This window comes from Dendropsophus ebraccatus, chromosome 3 (assembly GCF_027789765.1).
Source record: "Dendropsophus ebraccatus isolate aDenEbr1 chromosome 3, aDenEbr1.pat, whole genome shotgun sequence".
Classification (NCBI taxonomy): domain Eukaryota; kingdom Metazoa; phylum Chordata; class Amphibia; order Anura; family Hylidae; genus Dendropsophus; species Dendropsophus ebraccatus.
In genome coordinates this window covers 43,564,314-43,585,105 of record NC_091456.1, presented here as the reverse complement: position 1 = coordinate 43,585,105, position 20,792 = coordinate 43,564,314, and the positions used below count along the sequence as shown (strand labels likewise).

At 43.9% G+C, this 20,792-nt stretch overlaps 1 protein-coding gene across 2 annotated transcripts; it reads right to left on the bottom strand.

Annotated features, from left to right (window-relative positions):
- Positions 1 to 1,298: 1,298 nt before the first annotated feature.
- On the bottom strand, positions 1,299 to 20,356 carry ABHD4 (abhydrolase domain containing 4, N-acyl phospholipase B). 2 transcript variants are annotated; one of them, XM_069961593.1, is made up of 7 exons: positions 20,197 to 20,356; positions 14,438 to 14,526; positions 11,555 to 11,927; positions 7,959 to 8,113; positions 6,489 to 6,600; positions 6,217 to 6,403; positions 1,299 to 4,595 (listed from the first exon to the last, which is right to left on the bottom strand). In XM_069961593.1, the coding sequence occupies exons 1-7, from the start codon at positions 20,247 to 20,249 to the stop codon at positions 4,506 to 4,508; spliced, it is 1,059 nt and encodes a 352-aa protein (XP_069817694.1). In that variant the 5' UTR covers positions 20,250 to 20,356; the 3' UTR covers positions 1,299 to 4,505. The 2 variants fall into 2 exon arrangements, with proteins under 2 accessions (XP_069817694.1, XP_069817695.1); XM_069961594.1 differs by lacking the exon at positions 20,197 to 20,356 and adding an exon at positions 15,325 to 15,478.
- Positions 20,357 to 20,792: the final 436 nt, after the last annotated feature.

The window sequence follows — 20,792 nt, the reverse complement described above, 5'->3', positions numbered from 1 at the left end:
ACAGTAGATGTGATATAAAGCAAGTTTGCAATTTACTTTTTTTTTTTTTTTAAATATAAAGGAAAACATGGCCCTTCCTGCTGTTTTCTGTTTTTTTCCTCAAAGAGTCAGAAAACATGAAGTCCTGTGTATCCCAGGCCATCTGAGCGCTCAGAGAGAGAAGGCAGTCATGTGATTGATGGACACATTGAGCCGTGACCCTCTGTACTGGCCGGAATTCCTGTGTTTAGTCTGTTTTTTTTTTTAGTCTGTTTTTTTTTTTTTTGTTTTTTCAACCAACACAAGTCAGAAGATCTTCCTTCAGGAGACTGGACCTGGATTTCTGGTAAGTTAAACTTTGTTTTACAACATGATAACAACAAAAATAACAAATGTACATGGCAAACTTGCTTTATTTCACATATACTGTTGATTAAGAAAGTTATAAAAACTGTGACACTTTAAAATACATAAGCATTTTCTAAAGATGTATTTTACGAGAGGTATACACTTACTAATGCCCCATGTGCCTGCCTTGTTTAACCCTGTTGAATTCTGTTTTTTTTTTCTTCTAAAAAGTCATTTATAATAGGGGGCATGTATATTTATAGTCTTTACTTTTTTATTTTATGTTTTTATTTTAATCGTCCCACCAGCAGACTAGACTGAGTAATCTCCTGATCGCACACATACACAGTGCATTATGCTTTAAAGGGGAACTATCAGCAGGTTAGACGAATCTAACCTGCTGATAGCCCTTTATAGCGCCAGGGACGCAGAGGAGGAAGGTATGGGTGTTACCTTCCTTATTGGTGTCAGTCCCGCGCTGTTATTCGGAGTAATCTTCGCTCTGGTGCACTGTTAGGAGCACTGCCGCATCATCAGTCCGCTCTTTCTAATGATAATCAAGGGAGCGGGCGGGCCAGATGCAGCAAAACTGCTCGATTTCTTATGCTGTGCTGATCTCTTGTGATTATTGCTTGTTTGCAGCCCCCCCACGGCTGAGAAATCTGTGTATAAAAGGACCCTTACAGTGTTGCCAATGCAGAGCCTGATCATCTTCTATAGCCAGGCGTTTTGCAGGTACCAATGGAAGACATGGTGGAACCCCCTCCCTCTGTCACCCTATAAGATGCTGTACTCAAATTGTTGTTGGATTTTCCAATCGGCATACTTATTCTTGTGCAGATTTATTACAGATGGTAAAATCTGCAGCAAAACTTTTGGCACAGAATATCCAATTGACATTTGTGAATCCTTCATGTCCTGGACAAGTTATCATGTGCAGTTTGTAAAGTAAGATGTAAAAGAGCAGTACACAGGATTACAAGGACTTTATTAGAATACAGATTAATAGAAAGTTAACAAAACTGTACAATGCACCATAAGAACAGCAAATGTTCCAAGTATTTTCTTATTACAAATATTACATATATGAAATACCTATAACACATGTAGATTGTGAAGGGAGTAAAATATTGCCTTTCCACTGGCTTTGTATACTGCCACAAACGTCAGTATTTTTTCCAAATATCATTAAGGAACATAACTTGCTATTTTACTTACTATTAAGTGCTTCTTTTTTAAAGTTTTAAGTTATGCAATTTAGTTCAGACTCTATAATACGTACAGTGTATATTACCTATATCTTATATATCTTAGTGGTTAGCAGTGTCGCAACTGGGTACAAATTCTGAAGAAAAAAAAGGGTAAAGAATATCATCAATTGCAGTTAGCTAATACCACCACAAGGGGGCAGCAACATGGCACAAATAGAGAAATTATGCTGGATACCACTGGTAGTTCTATTCAGCGAGCTCCTTTTGCACTGTACGGCCCACCAGCTTTTGTGAAACTACTGCTACCACAATGCCTTTGTCATGTATCAAAAGGGACAATGTTACTGGCACATTCTGGCAGCAAGTAGGAAAGTTCCATAGTAAAATATTTGTGCAGGAGTAGCAATAACACTTTTTTTCTGTGATATTCAAGGCACTAAGGGGAAATAAGTAATGCCCTGAGATGGAGAGACATTACAGGATCTGTGCACCATACAAAACTGCTATATTATAGAGGTAGGAGGTCCTAAAGCTTTGGCTACTGGACAGAAGCTTCTAAGCACAGAACATCTGGTGTTCAGCAGATATAAAAGTATAAAAATCTATACTGGGAGTGAATGCACTAGGAGAAAAGTCTAGAGAAGACCCTCTATAGTCACCCCTGCGGGACCGAATGGTAAATTATTAAAATAGCTGTATGTGTTACTTCTGGATCACATAGGCATAAAATAATATAAAACGATCCATGTGTGAAGGTTAAAGCGGTTATCCAGACTTTAAGGCTATGTTCACACACTGTAAAATAAAACCAAAATAGGGTCGTAATATTGAGTGAACATGGTGTAAAGTGAAACTGGTTCAGTTGCCCCTAGCAACCAATCAGATTCCACCTTTCATTTTCCAAAGAGTCTGTGAGAAATGAAAGGAGGAATCTGATTGGTTGCTAGGGGCAACTGAGCCAGTTTCACTTTACACCATGTTTGATAAATCTCCCCTATAGTCTCAAACTGTATGGCCTATATAAACATCAACATTAGATTGGTGGGGACTGGACAAAGCTGCAATACCTTGCACCACCACTAAAAATAGTGTGGCAGCGTTTGCAAGTATAAAACAATGAAGAGGCTTCATTGCTTGCATGAGCGCTGCTGCCTCTTCAAACAGCTGATCATAGGGGGTCTATCTAGGGGACAGGCCATCCATTTTTAATACCTGGATAACCACTTGCAGTTTCCAATTTAAAGGGAAACTATCAGCAGGTTAGACAAATCTAACCTGCTGATATGTCCCTACAGTGCACAGGGAGTGTTGAGGATAAACGTGTCTCTTACCTTCATCCTCAGCACTTTTCCCATGTAGTTTGAAGTTTTGTCCACAGGCTAATACGATGGCTTAGATTACTGTGGGCAGGACCACCATCCCAGGGCATCGATCCATCCCAGGTGCCCCGCTCCTCTTAATGAATATCAACAGAGCTGGCCACCCAGGGTTGGGCCGGACTGGGGCTCTAGGGTAGTAGTCCTGTCCTCTGTGCTCTAAACCGCCGTATTAAGCTGTGGACAAAACTACAAACTACACGATAACGGAAAGACTTCATCCTCAGTGCTCCGTGCACAAAAAGGACATATCAACAGGTTAGATTTGTCTAACCAGCTAATATTTTCCCTTTAAGCTTGAAGGGACAACAAAAATCATATTAGGAGTTTGAGTACAGACATATTTATAAATGCAGCAACTAAGGCTAGGTTCACAATGTCATTTTCTGTCCATTTAACGTATACATCAAGGCTATGTTCCCACGACATACTAAAGATTGTGAAGAACTGCCATTGTTGTTAAACAAGAGCCGGAAATAATGATCATGAACATTATTTCTGACCGTTGTTTAACAACAGCGGACGTTCCTTGCAATCTTTAGTACGTCTTAGGAACATAGCCTAAAAGGAAAAAAACAGCTGCAAAAATAGATGGTAAAAATGGCTGCCACTGTATGAAATGCTGCAGGATCCATTTCCCATATCCTTTTTTTTTTTGACATGCACAAACATGTGGTTGACCATCTTTTTCTGTACATTAAAATTAAACGTACCAAAGTGGAAACGGATGGGAAAATACAGTGTGAACCCAGCCTTACACATTAGCGGCAGCCTAGACCTCTGTATACGTATCCATCCACAGAACTGGACGGGGGAAACTTTTCTATTATTAGAAATTCTTCATTAATTTCTTATATGTGTATAAGCTACACTGGTCAGGGCCCTGTCTGTGGCCGGACAGACATAGATGGGATTTGATTTTAGTGAGCAAACTCCAAAGCTAAAAGGCAATACAGGATTACAGATGTAAAGAACAGCTTTACTGACCGCACTAAAAAAAACACACAATATACTTGGCAAACCGTGACAATGAGTGGCACAACGTCCATTCTTAACATTGATTCTTACAATTACTGGTACCTAGAAAAGAGGTAGTGCTATCAACATTCATGGATTTGGGGACATCCATTCCCATACATTACATATCCATATTCAAAAGACAATAACATCTGTGCTTCTTTCAGTAACTAGGAGCAGAATAGAAATAAATCTTCTAAGAATTAGCTTTGCCGAAACCTATTTACTGAACTTGGTATTGTGATAGACATTCATTGGTTTGGGTCTGTATACTGCCCTTATATCAGTAGTGTGACTTCTCAGCTCTACTTAGCACAAGGTTTTCAAAAAAAGGAGCAAGCCAGTACTCTTCAGGCTTTCTTAAGACACACAGCTGACAGGAGGCATAAAGGTTGGTGAATGTCACCAAAAACAGGTGCCGATGCTGCGGAGGACATGAATATGGCACTGTAAGAAAGCTCTTGTATGTATTCTGTCCTCTAAACTACTCAGTCAGGGGTGACAGGTCAGAGGAGAGTCTGCTTGTTGTCTTAAGCGTCAGAACCGTTTCCATTCCAGATGGCTTAGAGAGATCTCAATCCACCGCGTCACAAATCTCTTCGACCACATCGTTGAAGACTCCCGGCTGATCTGCATATACGTGATGGGAGGCACCTTTGATGGCCTAAAGGAAACAGGACCAGATGATGGTTAAAATAAATTCAGGCATTTTGGTCTCAATATTTTTTTTTTGCTATAAAAGCTTGTGAACCCTTCAAAATTTTGTATATTTTTTGCATAAATTTACCTAAAACTACATTGGATTTTCGCACCAGTCCTAAAAGTAGGATAAATAGAACCAAATCAAACAAGTCACAAAAATTCAAATCATTTAGAGGAAAGTGATCCAATATTAGAGATCTCCTTTTTTCCTGGACGTCATATGGCAGCATAAGCTATTGTTGTGCTGCCTACGGACTCCAGGAAAAGAAAATTATAAGTAATATTTTTTTTCCTTCCTGGACGTCCTATGGCAGCAATATAGCTTGTGCTGCCTAAGGACTCCAGGAAAAGAAAATTACAGTTAACATTTTTTTCCCGTCTGTGCCATGATACCCCTCCACAAACATGTGCTGTGTGATCAGACATTGGTCAATACTGATCATCCCATTGATTAGATACACCCACCTGATCTTAAGGGTTCACATGACAGACATGTGATAATGAATCATTTCCTTCAAACAATAAAAGATCAAGTCTAATGTTTTTGACTTATGTGTTCTATTTGGTTCTCTTTCTCTACTTTTGGGACCTGTTAAACCATCATGTAGTTTTAGGTTACATCTATGCAGTATGTGTATAATGCCACTGTCCCTGATGAAGCCACATCTAGTGAAACGTCTGCCCGTTTCTTAGTGTATGAAAAGCTGATGTAATTTTTGGTAAAATGTATGCAGAAATACAGTAAATTCTTAAGGGTTCACAAACTTTCAAGCACTGCGGTAAGCCATGCCATCTTCAATCTTTACAAACAGGCAATGGACTACTAAAAGTTTTTCCCAATTTTGCTATAAAATCTTGAAATTTTCATTCTGCCCTAAGCCTATTTAAAAGGTGACACTTTCTGTTTTGCAGGGACCTTTTCAGCAGTGTCCTCCTTATCATCACAGTGAAAGCAAAAAGGATTTGGCACTCACCAACTTGCAATGACACAATTTGTTTACATGGAATAGAAAAAAAAACTGCAGTACATGATGTGTTTAGCTTCCACCTTCCTCAGCTGTCTAACAAAAAAACATATTCCTGAACTATGCTACATGTACATATGAAAAGGCTAGAGCTTCTGTCTGACATTATATGGATGTGCCCACTTTTATGCATATAGCATAGTTCAGGAATGGCGAAAAATGAAAGGCCTCCTGTACTGTAGAACCTGTAATTCTACTTCATTAACAGTGTGCAATTGCAAGTTGGTGAGTGCCAGGAATCCTTTTTGCTTTCTGGAGTGCCGCCTGACTACATATTTCTTCTTATCATCCCAGGCAGGGATACAGTGAAAGGTGACACCAATATCCAGATAGGACAAGATTAGGACATTCACATTGGGTGATAGTAACAGTTCAGCCCTCTGCAAAGGTCACAGAACATGCCTGAAACATGGCTTAACAAAGTTTTTCTACTGAGGCCTAACCAGGCAGACTAGAGTGATACCTCGGCTTCACCATCTGTGGTTGAAGGCCATACAAAAAGAAAAAACCGAATAACATCAAAACATGGATAATTTATCAGTTCCAAGTCATTCTTACCAAAGTGTTCACATAGGATTCGGGTCGGAGCAATTTGGCCTTTTCACCCGTATTTTGATCAATCCACGTCTCAGCTCCGTAGATAAATGTGATAGGGAGGTCTTTTGGAATTAGATTTAGACGAGACATCATTGGACGCTTAGCCCACCCAAACTTCTCCATCATGGCTTTAAAGGCACTTTCACCACTACCAGAAACAACAGGCAAAATATAAGCAAGATATAGAATATCACACACATGATTACTCCCCAGCCTTATGGTGACTAACTTACCTTGGAGTTTGGGCATTGCAGTGGTAAATATATTCCATGATGGTGTCATCTTCAAAGAACTCTTCAAATTTCCTCTTCAGATCTGGACGGAATCTCTGCACCAGTCTGGGACCTAATAAGAATTATTAATATTTCCACATTTATTTAAAAGTTATCACATGTTTAACAAAACTAGACACTGAAGGAACAGCAAAGACTCTATGATCTGCTGATCAGGTAGCCTTGACTAGTTCTGTCTTCCTGTTCAGTGTATAGTGTTCTCCCATATACCTGTTCTATGGGGTCTCCTAGAGGTCAGACACCCATTAGTAATATAACTCCCTGAGCAGAGTGGGAAATTGTGCAAAATAACAATTACACATGAAAAATTCATTAAAAGGGGTTATCCAGGTAACAAAAACAATATTCTAAACCAATACTGTAATACTACATTTCCTTATCATGCCTGGACAGCCAAATTCAAAGCTTTAGCTGTCCGAGCATTATGGGAATTGTGGTTTTGCAACAGCTGAAGGGCCGCAGTTTGGAGACCCATATTCTAAAGAATCCCCCTTCCCAAAACCACCCTCCATCTAATATACAGGTATAACCTATCTCGCACCCTTTCCCCTTTTTTTTCCCCCCAATATTTACCTGCTCTGGACATCTAAAATAATTTTCCACTCTGACCACACCCTACTCCTTCTTCCCCGCTCCCTTTGTAGACTCAGGACATGTGATCTCTCTGGGGGCAGGGTTAGCTGTCTTTTGACTTGGAGACATTATCTGCATCATCTCCATGCACCTGTGCTGCTTCCATAGACTTACATGTGTCCCTGAGCCTAGGTTTCTGTAATATGAAACGTTATAGTTGTATCTAAGCTTGCTATCAGTGAATGCAGGCATATGTACATGTCTTTGTGTTACAGCTCTGTATACTGTAAGTGTTATTGATGTTCTTAGAGTCTAAATGGAAGTAGAATGTTTTCATTCACAGTCAGCAAGCAGAGATCTTAATGTACACTACACCTCCCACCCCTTGGTAAACAGATGCCCATTATGCAGCACATAGCTACACCATGCACGCACGCATCAGCTCTGCTACATCATCAGCTAGTATGGAATACATATTGGGGTGATGTGATGTAAAAATCAGTGGAAAAAAAAAAGTCCTGTGTTTACTGTGCAATAGTAATGACAGCAGTGGTCAGGGAAGAAAGCTAAGGGGGCAAGTACGCAAATGGACCAATCAGAGAAATGCATGATGGGAAATGTAGTTTCCTATCTTGGTTTTAGATTGGATTTTAGAAAAAATTGTAACTCAGGAATGGCAGCAGCTAGAAAGATAGAAGACGGCTCAAAATACTCAGAAGGCCTTGGTGAGTAAGTCTAGCTAGGTTTTAGCCCTTACGTGGATAAACCCTTTAAGAAAACTTTTATGAAGTAGTGCTATTTGGTATATTCAGAAGATAAATCCAAATGTGCACTCACCCCAGGGTCCTGCCGCTCTGACAACTGCCAAAGGATTGGATCGCCCAAGAACTGCAGCCACGGCTTTCACCCAGGCTGGGGGAGAACGCACCTCATTGGGGTCTGTAGGTAAAAGAGGGAAGCCCCAGGGATCTACAAGAATCAGATGCTTCACTCTGAGGAATAAAACAAACTGGATCAGTAAACATTGGAAAGAAAGAAGTTAGCAGCCATGAGAAACAGTAGCTATCTAAGTATTATGCAAAGTATAGTAAGCACTGCAAACTTATTCACCGATTTATATAGATCTATATACCTCCATACACACATCAAATTAAATATAGTACAGAGGAGGAGAAAACACTAAAGAACTACAATAGAGGAACACAAAAGGCTAAAACCTGTTTTCCACCACATTTCCACTCAAACGCTACAACAGCAGATCCAGTTATAAAGAAGGGCAGTCCTGATCATGTGACAACTACTACTAAAAACCCTGCAGCTGGGTCCCATGACTAGTTTCTTGGTGATCACCAAGGCCAATGGAGACGACTGCAATGTCCAGGCAGAAGTAGATTAAAGACTTTGGGGGGAATTGATTAAGCCCTGTGGCCCCTTGCTTTGCAGATTTTGGGCAACCTAGTCCACATTTGCCAGAAGGAGAGGACTTAAAGGGGTGCTCCAGCATGGGGACACTTTCTGGGGGGGACCGGGGAGGAGGTGGCTGAAATAAAAGACGTCCACTCACCTCCCTGGTTCCAGCGGCGGGTCACTCATCACGGCGCTCCGGTCCCCGGTTCCCGGACGCTTCCTGGTGTCTGGCGCCGCCCGAGACGCTACGTCTCAGGGCCGCTCAGCCACTCAGTAAAGGAGGCAGGATCCGAGCGGACTTTAAACGGATCCCGCCTCCTTCACTGAGTGGCTAAGCGGCTCTGAGACGTAGCGTCTCGGGCGGCGTCAGACACCAGGAAGCGGCCAGGAACCGGGGACCGGAGCGCCGCGATGAGTGACCCGCCGCTGGAACCGGGGAGGTGAGTGGACGTCTTTTATTTCCGCCACCTCCTCCCCGGTCCCCCCCCCAAAAAGTGCCCCCACACTGGATAACCCCTTTAATGTTAGGAAGAAGTGGCTGCTCCTTTTTCTGCACCATCACCAAAATTTCACGCTGTACATTCCCAATACTTCTTTATAAAGTTTGTTCTTTATTTTTTTTTGGCAGTAAAAATGCTTTATATCATTGGTGGACAGTGGTACCAAGGTGGGGCTCCCCTGCCTCTGTCTGATGCCGTACTAAATGCTATGCAAGTGTGGTGTGTACCCGACCGGTCACTTGCTAGATGGTGCTGTGTTCTGCATCTTCTATGATGATTGATCGGTGGAATATAGCTCAGCCAGATGGTATGTTGTTGTGACGCCAGTGCTAACTTAGCACACAGCTATAAAGGCATAACTTCTTTTTAGTGCTTTGGGGCTGGCTATACCCTTCCCCAATAGTCGGTGACCTGTGGGGTCCCTTGGGCACTTATTACGGTGGTCCGGAGTGGAGTTATGACCCACCCGGACTGTCGGCACCACCACCCACAGAAAGGGGAGATGACCCAAGGACGGTGTTGCTGTTGTGTAGGTGCTGGTGCAAAAATCACTGAGTCCCAGTAAAATAAATTAACTCTTCTTTACTGAAGGTATACTTTAGCATACAAGCTGACAATAGACATAAAATAGAGGTAGAATAGCAGTGCTGACTTGGTTGCATGCTGAGGAGGTAGAGTAAGCTCAGAGAAGTGGAGAGGAGTAGGTCATGAGAATTTAGAATAGTAGAGAGGAGTAGGACTTGAGAGTCCCAACCCAATGTAGTACTGTGCTCTGCCGGAACTTTAAAAGAAGTAGAATACTTGTGAAGAATACTTGTGCCCGTGCTTCAACCTTTGTCGCTATAACCACCTGTTTCCCTACAGTGTCGGGTGACCCATCCTCCTAGGCTGACACAAGCCCCAGTCCTAGTTACCTGGATACAGCAAGGTGTCCAAAGTTACCTGGTTTCACCTGCATTGTGATATAGAGTAAAGAAGCCAAGAGCCTACGTACTCTATCTTCAGCTAGCTTGTAGCACACTGTCCTGCACTGTGTTTAAGTTGTTCACGGCGTGGGTTGGGGTGATCCCTGACTTGTCCTCTCTTTAGTTGTTTAGCATTGCATAGTAAGAATAAGTGTTGCTTAAAGAAAGAGTCACTGTGTTTTCCATTAGCGTGTGCTACAGCTGATCCGTCCCGGAGGGGGAACCTGGCTGAGCCAGGCTCCTGGCTACACTCTGCAGGAGACTCTGGTCTGTGTATGTCTTGCCTCTACGAAAACCAGAGATGAACTAACTAGTGGGGGTCTACACTTACTCTCCCCATGTGACAACTTCCTACAGGGTGTGTAACAGTTCCTGTGAGTGGTGAAGAAGAGAGTGCAAAGAGAAAGGACTATAGAGATAGGTGAAGGAGAAGGATAGTTCTCATTGGTGCGCAGACCATAAACAAACAATAACCCCTTGTTCACTACAGCTGTGCAATTTACAGACATAGATATACATACTAGCGACACCTAGTGGCAAAACTTAGACATGACTTTATTACCACTTGACTTTGAGTTACAGGCTTTTGCGAGGGGTGTTCAGACTAGCAACACCCATAGTGGGACACCACACAAGGATGTCATGTAAGTGGCTCCAAATTCAGCTGAAGCGTAGTGTAGAGTCTGGGTGGTGTAGGCGTGGTGATGGTAGGAAAGGATATGCACCTGCACCACTAAGAAGATACACTGCACTTGCGCTGAAGTTGGAGCAGCTTACCAATCAGACGTCCCTGGGGTGTGTGGAGTACGGCATCGGACAGAGGTAGGAACTCAGCATCTGCGAAGCCCGCCTCGGTGACACTGTCCACCAATTATATAAAGCATTTTCCCTGCCAAAAGAAAATATGGACAACATTTATAAAGGTAGATTGGGAATGTGCAGCATGTGATGGTGAAGAGAAACACTAATACAGATAAGGGGGGCGGGGGTGACAGTATCTCTTTAAGAGAGATTTATTAAAGGGGTTGGACACTTTATAGTAAAATAGTTCAGTGTACAGTATTAGTAAGTGTACTCACAGCTATTAATAACAGCAGCTCCCTGTGTGCCTCATACATCTCAATTTAGACTCCCCTCCTTCAGACTGTGCTGCCCTGCTCTGTGGTAAGCCTATCCATAAAATGGCCGACTTGGAGGAGCATGTGACTATGCTTTCCCCCCAGTGTCCACCACTGAGCCTGTATATGCCTATGGAGGACACGGGGGCGGGGCATGGTCATATACTCCTCCATGTCGGCCATTGTATGCACCGACTCACCACAGAGCAGGGCAGCCCAGCCTGGAGGAGGGGAGTCTGATTGTAGCTCTATGAGGTACACAAGGAGCTGCTGTCACTATATACAGTGAGTACACTTACTAATACTGTACACTGAGAAACTTTACTATAAAGTGGACAACCCCTTTAAGAAGCCACTGGATCTCTGTGTTCAGTATAAGTCTATATATCTGCTTATGAATTATAAGACATAGCATGTTTTAGTTTATTCTCTCTTACTCTTACCTGTCCGGGTATTTTATGGAATAGGACGTCGCTAGGAAGCCCCCTAAACTGTGGCCCAGCAGAATCATGTCCTTGATTCCCATTTCCTGCCTCCATTGCTCAATGGACGAAACAAATTGTTCCTCTGCCCCCTCTGGATCACTGGGGAAGGTCGGTCGAGAGCTACGCCCAAACCCCAACAAATCGAAGGCATGAAGGGTTCGTCTCGAACTCAGATGATCTATGTTTTGAATCCAGAGTCCCACTCCTCCTCCAAATCCATGGACCATCACTAGCGGAGTCTTGTCACGGAGCTCAGGACTCACTGTAAGTGTCCAAATCTTACTTTGATCAGGTAGGGAGACATAGCGAGCAGAGAATCTGTTCCGGATACCTAAAAAGGTAAAAAAAAAAAAAAAAACATAGGATAGGAAATGCAAATGAAAAAAAAAAAATAATAATGACCTCATACAAAATCTATGTTTCCTTGTTGGTGCTTTGTTCTTGCAGCATAGCTTGCTTTATGCTTTATCTTTAAAGGGGTTATCCAGCGTGGGGGCTATTTTTAGATCTGGCTGGGGAGGAGGTGGCTGAAAAAAAAGACGTCCACTCACCTCCCCGGCCCCAGCGGCGGGTCCCGCATCGCGGCGCTCCGGTGCCCGGTTCCCAGCCGCTTCCGGGTGTCTGACGCGGACCCGAGACGTGACGTCTCAGGTTCGCTCAGCCACTCAGTGAAGGAGGCAGGATCCCGCCACTGGAAACGGGGAGGTGAGTGGACGTCTTTTCTTTCAGCCACCTCCTCCCCGGCCAGATCTAAAAATAGCCCCCACGTTGGATAACCCCTTTAACTTATGAGATATGTAGTGCATTGTCATTGTTTGGTCACTAGGTGGTGCTTGTGCACCTTTATCCTTCTATAGCCTGTTGGACATAGCATTTAAATTATAATAATAATAATAATAATAATAATAATAATAATAATAATTTTTATTTATATAGCCACAACAATTCTGGGGGTACATACATAGACAAAAATCAGGCATTACAGACATACACATGTAATTATCAAGCCATACAAGAGGAGTGAGGGCCCTGCTCCTTTACAGACTACGAAGAGTGAATAAAGAAAAAAGGCAGAGGCGGGAAAACTGCTTCGCTGTTACTACTGTCCAACCATCTTTAAAAATAGGACACTGCATTTAAGGGTGGGTGAACCAGTCACCCACCAATGTCTGCATGTACAGGTCTAAGTGCTTGACAGCGGTGTTGTTGGGAGTGTTGACCAAATAGGGAACCTGATAAGCCATTTTAAAAAGATGAGTGTTGAGGGCACATTAAGGGTGCCTTCACACGGACTGGATCCGCAGCGGATTTCTCACTGCGGGTCTGCCCCGTCGCAGCGCACTAATTGGCTGACCACGGGGAGATGCCGGAGGCTCCGAAGCAAGCAGGAGCCTGGAGCAGGTGATGTATGCTCCGGAGCTGCCCCCGGCCCGAAGCATACATTACCTGCTCGGTGCCACGGCTGTGTGAGGCTCCCGGCTCCCCTAGCTCCTCATTGGCCAATCAGTGTTGCCGTACACTGATTGGCTGAGGAAGAGCAAGGGGAGCAGGTAATGTATGCTTCGGGCCGGGGGTTAAAGGGGCTGGTTCCCATATCTGCAGCGGAATGAAAATTCCGCTGCGGGTATGGGACCCCATAGAATTTCACTATACCAGGATCCGCAGCGGATTTCACTGCAAATCGGAGTGTGAAATCCGCTGCAGATCCGGTACGCGTGAAGGCACCCTTATGGTGTATTTACATCCCTGAGTTGTTTGGAGATCTCCTTGGTCTTTATGGTGCGGTTTGGTTAGTGGTGTTTCTTGCTTAAAGTGAATGTACCATCAGGTACATACGCTTTAAAGAGGACCTGTCAAACCCCCCCCCCCCCCCCCCCCCCCCGTGCCGGGGTGACAGGCTCTCGACCCCCCGCTAGAGCCCCCTATACTTGCCTGATCGCGCGGGGTCCCGCTTCTTGATCTGGTCTGAGAAATCTCTGTCTTTCCTTTCTGACCTGTTCTCTGTTTATAGCCTGTTCCTGGCTTTGGCTAAAATCTGTCAAATAAATCTCTCTGTGTAAACTCACCATTAAAGCTGTGGGTACTGGAGGTAAGTCTGACATTTTTACGCAATGCATTAAATAGAACTGGTACAGCTCGGTTAATGTCCTAAAAATTGGAGTGATATTATTTGGTTGGTGACTGGTTCACCCACCTCTACCTGCACTGCCCTACTTATACAGATGGTCGGACCATAGTAACAATGAAGCACTTTTGCCCCTCAGCCTTTTTTTCTCCAGCCCTCTCCCCATAGTCTGTAAGCTCTTGTGAGCAGGGGCCCCACTTCTCATCGATTGATAATGTGTATCTCTGTAATGTCTGATTTTTGTCTATGTTTGTACTCCCAGAATTGTAAAGTGCTGCGGAATCTGTTGGTGCTATATAAATAATAATAATAATAATAATTTATTATTATATTATTAATAATGAAATATATTTCTGCAAGCCATTATTACCTATCAGTGCCCTACCTCTCTTTTCCTTCCATCTGTGTGGATACCCCAGGCATTTTAATATGTATTTTTTCATCATATTTTTCATTGCATACTAATCAAGAATTGTTGATCGAGTTGTTGAAAAAATAAAATTAATACAATTTAATACAAATACTGCAACCCTTTGATAAAGCATTATCCCTAGAAATAATCTGCAGTTTTGATCACTTTGTGTGAACAGGAGTTTATAATATCCCATACAATAAGTCCGGCCTTTGCAATAATGGCTCAGCAGGCCCGTGCTGTGTGGACATGGCCTTCGTGAAGTACAGGCTTATCGGTTATATAATGGATGCTGGTTACTTACACTGAAGGATCCGGGACTCAACAGCTTTTAACTGAGACATGGAGGTTGGGCACCAAGATGGGATCCAGCCAGTTAACCAACTCTGAGATCTGTATTAAAAAAAAAAAAAAAAATTGAAAATAAGACACGATAGAAGCTGTTGAAATATTGGCTGTACTTAATCCGATCAAGCAATACATATCATACTATTAATGTATAAACTGCTGACTGGCAGCCTATTCCCAGGGCCTTCCCACCTGATGCTTCAGTATATACAGGAATATCCAAGGAATATTTCATTGTCCGCTTCTTCAGATATGTAATGTAACCAGAATGTATACTGGGAGTGATCTGAGACTCCCGAGTACAGTCTTACCCCATAACATTACACTTCAGTCACACAAGATATTCTCCTACCTGTTCAGGTCCATAGTCATCTTCGTTTAGCTCTGAATTAAAGGGAATATATCACCTAGATTTTTTTTTTTATTTTGGGGCAGACATCTTGCCTGAACGCATTGTAATTGCATTTGGAGATATGCTTTTCAGCAGCCCTCTGGATGTAGATATAACAGAGTGACCCAGACCCTACTCACCTCTATGGAAAAGTTTTCTAGGCATGCTCTGTGACCTGTGCAAAAGTCACCATGCATGAGGGAAGGCAGGAAGGTGAACTCTGACCATTACCTACTGTGAATGACCTTATGCTATCTTATCTATAAACTGGTGTCACCTATCACCCTAATTCTGTCTGTGATAAGGATTAGGGTTAGGGACTCTAGTCCATAGGCTGTGTCTGGTATCGCAGCTCATCCTAACTGATGTGACTGGAAGGCCTACTAAATGGGAGGGGGGGGGCTTTCTTCTGATCCTGGAAAATCTCATGCTTACTACTTATCTTTACTTACTCGGTCATAAAAGGTTGATTCTTGCAAGGCCCAAGACCAACACACTTAAATGAAATCCTCTGTGCTGCTGTTAAGATCCTACCCTCTGTTTTACCCAGCCCAATGCACACAGATAGTCAGGAGATGAGTGAGTAAGATAGGTGCTATGAACCTAGTCAAAGGCACCTGAAAGACAAAGAAAGGAAAGAGAAAAGTAAAATATAATGAAACACTGCCAGCCAGAGTAATGCCCCCATAAACAGAGAGTGCCCGCACTAACAGTGCCACAGAGGAGGGAAATATTCTAAAGGAGCTGCAGTGTACCACAGAGCTTATCCTCTCCTTCTACTAGCAAATGATATAGGTGCGCCCTACCTACCTATAAAATGGTATATATATCCTGTGTAGAATCCACACTGAAAATCTAGGACAAATCCATTTAAATGCGGCCTAAGGTCTCATGCAAACGTCTGGTAAATTTATCTGGATTTCTTATCAGGACCCATAGGCTTTTATTGGGCACAAACACCCTTCAGTTTTTTCTCCTGAAGAGTGTCCATTCCAGAAAATAGATCAGAAAATTATAGAAACTTTCCCATTTCCTATGAAAGCATCTCAAATTGCACACAGCTACGGATGCACATCCAGAAACTGGAGTTATTGATGCATAGCTAGAAACCCCGGGCGGGCGAGTGTCAGCACCTGGGCAAGTACCACCTGGTGTGGTGCTTGGCCCTTTAACTCATGTGCTCCTGAACAGGTATGCATACAGTTAAATGCAGCGCTGTGATTGACAGCACCAAGAGCCACTGGCTCCCTGCCCTGTCAAACACTCTTATGGCATTAGGCAGCATTTTGCCTCTGGCTACAAGATTTTCTCTCAGAGGATGTAAAATTTTGGACACATGCAGCATGTCAGGCACGATTGCCTCAGCTACATAAATATGTACAAGATAGTAGAGATGTGCACACCAGGACTTTGGCCTGCATCATAAAGTGGCATCTGTACAGGTGTATTCTGTACACATATAGGCTTGACAGGTATATTACCTTTCTTGAGGGGAATGAAATACACAATCAATGTCAGATGCATTCTAATGAATGGTAAATGTTCATATGGATGTACGAAATGCAAACTGCGTGCAATATTTATAGGACTGAATACAGTTCCATCCTTTTTTGTATTTAAAGGGAACCTGTCACCCCCCGTGCCGGGGTGACAGGCTCCCGATCCCCCGTTAGAGACCCCTATACTTACCTCATCCCGCCGGGTCCCGCTTCTGGATTCGGTCGGGTCCCGGAGATCTCAGCCGCTGCAGACCGGCGCGCGCGCTGACAGATGAGTCCAACGCTCATAGAGAATGACGGAGCGCTGGACTCTCCTGTCATTCTCTAAGGGTGTTGGACTCATCTCTCAGCGCGCGCGCCGGGCTGCAGCGGCTGAGATCTCCGGGACCCGACCGAATCCAGAAGCGGGACCCGGCGGGATGAGGTAAGTATAGGGGTCTCTAACGGGGGGTCGGGAACCTGTCACCCCGGTACGGGGGGTGACAGGTTCCCTTTAAAGGGGTTGGCCACTTTACAGTAAAAAAAAAAGTTTAGTGTACAGTATTAGTAAGTGTTTCACTGTATATACTGACAGCAGCTTCCTGTGTACCTCATAGAGCTAATATCAGACTCCCCTCCTCCAGGCTGGGCTGTTCTGCTCTGTGGTGTGTCTGTGACCATGCCCTGCCCCCCAGTGTCCTCCATTGGCAAACACAAGCTCATTGGTGGACACTGGGGGGGAGGAAAGGTCACATGCTCCTCCATGTCGGCCATCTTATGGACAGACTCACCACAGAGCAGGGCAGCACAGCCTGAAGGAGAGGAGTCTGATATTAGCTCTATGAGGTACACAGGGAGCTGTCAGTATACTGACTACAGTTAGGCTAGGTTTTTGCAATCCATTTTTGCAAAAAACGGATGAAAAACAGATGAAAAAAACAGATGCATGTGTGTGCATCCGTTTTGATTCGTTTTCCATTGAATTCCAATTATTAAAACAAAAGGATCAAAATGGATCCATTTTTTTAATGGACACAAAAATGAGGTCGCTACGTTTTTGTGTACGTAAAAAAAAAGGATCCGTTTTTTTATAATGAAATTCAATGGAAAAACGGATGCACACACGCATGTATCCGTTTTTTGCAAAAAAAAAAAAAAAAAAAAACGAATTAAAAAAAATGGATTGCAAAAGCGCAGTGTGAACCCAGCCTTACTAATACTGTAAACTGAGCTATTTTACTATAAAGTGGCCAATCCCTTTAAATATCTGATATATCAAAAAAGAAGTGTGAACAGGGCCTTTTTGCATTTGGCATCTTCTAGATCAGTGATGGGAACCATGAGCACTATAGCTGTAGCAAAACTACAATTCCCATCATATCTGAGTAGACAAAGGAATAGCTTTGGTTTTCCAGGCATGATGGGAGTTGTAGTTTTGCAACAGCTGGAGTACTGAAAGTTCCCCACCCCTGATCTAGATAGAGGCAGCAGAAGAACATGTCAGGAAAAAGCCATCCTATTGGCTATAACTAGCTTTATACAGAGGACAAGATGGTCGAAATAAATGTGTGTGTTGCTACAAAGAAGCTTCCTGTTCACTTGTTACACTATGTCCTGGTATAGATGTCATGTAAATAGGTATAATAAATAACCACCTAGGGAAGAATGAAGTAGAATGAGCCCATAATAATGGCCTTGGAGTCCCACACCCTCCGTGTCATCCTGTCCTCGGCCGCCACATGCTGAGTCATTGTGTTAGAACAGTTCAGGTGAGTTCTCTACAGCACAACACAGGAGCCAAGAGACAAGGAGAGCGAAGAGCGTCGCTGTAAGGACGATCATTGTTAGAAGGCAAACAATGCTGCACATAAACTAATCTAACAGCTAATATATATATATATATATATATATATATATATATATATATATATATGGTTAATACCGGACTAGTCTGTAGCAGATAGAGAACGGCTGATGTGCAGAATGGAAGAAGTAGTCACCACTGCAGTGTGTGATCCCCCCGGGCTGTGTACACCATCAGCAGGGAGACCATCACTACAAGTCTAGCTGGATAAACCACTATGGCCTGCCACAGACAGATAAAAAAAAATCTCAAGTCTTCCAGTACATATCAGCTGCTGTATGTCCTGCAAGAAATGGAGTTTTCTTTCTAGTCTGACACAGCGCTCTCTGCTGCCACCTCTGTCCATGTCAGGAACTGTCCAGAGCAGCAGCAAATCCCTATAGAAAACCTCTCCTGCTCTCCAGACTGGAAAGAATACACCACTTCCTGTAGGACATACAGCTGCTGATAAGTACTGGAAGACTTGTGATTTTTTAGTGAACCACATTGGAAAAACAGCCTCTAAAATGTGTAGTTTTAAGTCCAGGTATTTTGGGTGCTGTTTTTCCAGGTATTATTTCCAGCTTCCGTTGTGAGCTGCCAAGCAGATAAGCTCGGAGATCTGCAGGAGACTCAGGTGACGCTGTCCGCGCTGAGATCTCCACCTAGCCCTCCCTTCAGGTGCTGACACAGGGGCTGGAGACTTGGCACAATCTCCTTATACTAGAAGGATTTCAGAAGAAGAAGCAAATCCCAGACTACGTACAGTCAGGGAAATGTCCGCTATCCTGCAGCAGCACATCCCTGGGCTGTGTAATATATGGATGAGCAGCCGTCCCCACAGTCACACACCCTTCCTCTGGATAACAGAAGGAGCTCAGACAAACCCTTGAAGATAACTCAGGCACAGTAGCACTTTGTTAGTAATTGGCGTCACATGTCACAGTGAGGCCGGAAAGACAGAACAGGAGTGGAGGAACAGGCCTCCAGCCTCACAGCCAGGATTGTTAGGGAAATATCTGTATACAGCTTTACTGTTCCATAACATATATAGTGAGATCAATACAATCTTATCTTACAGCACTACCACTCCTATCATACAGTACTACCACTCCTATCATAAAGCACTACCACTCCTATCATACAGTACTACCACTCCTATCATACAGCACTACCACTCCTACCATACAGTACTACCACTCCTACCATACAGCACTACCACTCCTACCATACAGCACTATTACTCCTATTATACAGCACTATTACTCCCATCATACAGAACTACCACTCCTATAATACAGTACTATTACTCCTATTATACAGCACTACCACTCCTATCATACAGCACTACCACTCCTACCATACAGTACTACCACTCCTACCATACAGTACTACCACTCCTACCATACAGCACTACCACTCCTACCATACAGTACTATTACTCCTATTATACAGCACTATTACTCCCATCATACAGAACTACCACTCCTATAATACAGTACTATTACTCCTATTATACAGCACTACCACTCCTATCATACAGCACTACCACTCCTATCATAAAGCACTACCACTCCTATCATAAAGCACTACCACTCCTACCATACAGTACTACCACTCCTATCATACAGCACTACCACTCCTATCATACAGTACTACCACTCCTATCATACAGTATTATTACTCCTACCATACAGCACTATTACTCCTACCATACAGTACTACCACTCCTACCATAGTCTTCCCCAGGCATGCTGGGAGTAGTAGTGTCCCACCTGTTAGCAGGCCTGACATCCCAGCAGTTCTCCCCAGCCTGTGGCTCTCCAGCTCATCCACAACTACACCTCCCATCATGCCCCGCCCTGTACAGGTTAGGGGACCCCGAGCATCCTCCACCTGGCTGCCGCCGGTATAAGCAGCCGGTGTTCCGGTGTTGTGTAATAGCGGCCTAGCCCTCCCGGTAACCGAGCCTCCTCCATTACCACAAGTGCCCGGGAACTTACTGCTCCTCCAGCTCCTCGGCCATCACAGGATCGCTCTGCTGGAGTCCGGGCATCACAGGGCGGAGGAGGGAGAAGCAGATCCTCACCGGTACGGGAGCAGGAAACCTGACAGGAGGACCGGGGGCCGGGAGCGATACGGGCTGGGGGCGGGGACTGCACTACTGGCATTTAAAAGGGGCGGGGTTATCAGTCAGGGGCGGACATTAGCTGAGGGGGGCGGGGCCGGTTACACAACACAGGGGAGAAGCTCGTGCGGATTGTTTCTGCCCTTTACATCATCTCCCTGACAGACCTGCTGTGTCATGGTGAGGTGTGTGCCCTGCACCGGCCCTGGCACTCACACCAAGCAGGATGCCCATGTATATAAGGTCACCACACAGTGTATGGACAGCTGAACTATGACAATAGGTTACTCCATATCCTTATATATCCTAAGTGTCACAGATCCTTCCTGTATCCTAAGTGTCACAGATCCCCTATGTATCCTAAGTGTCACAGATCCCCCATGTATCCTAAGTGTCACAGATCCTTCCTGTATCCTAAGTGTCACAGATCCCCTATGTATCCTAAGTGTCACAGATCCCCCATGTATCCTA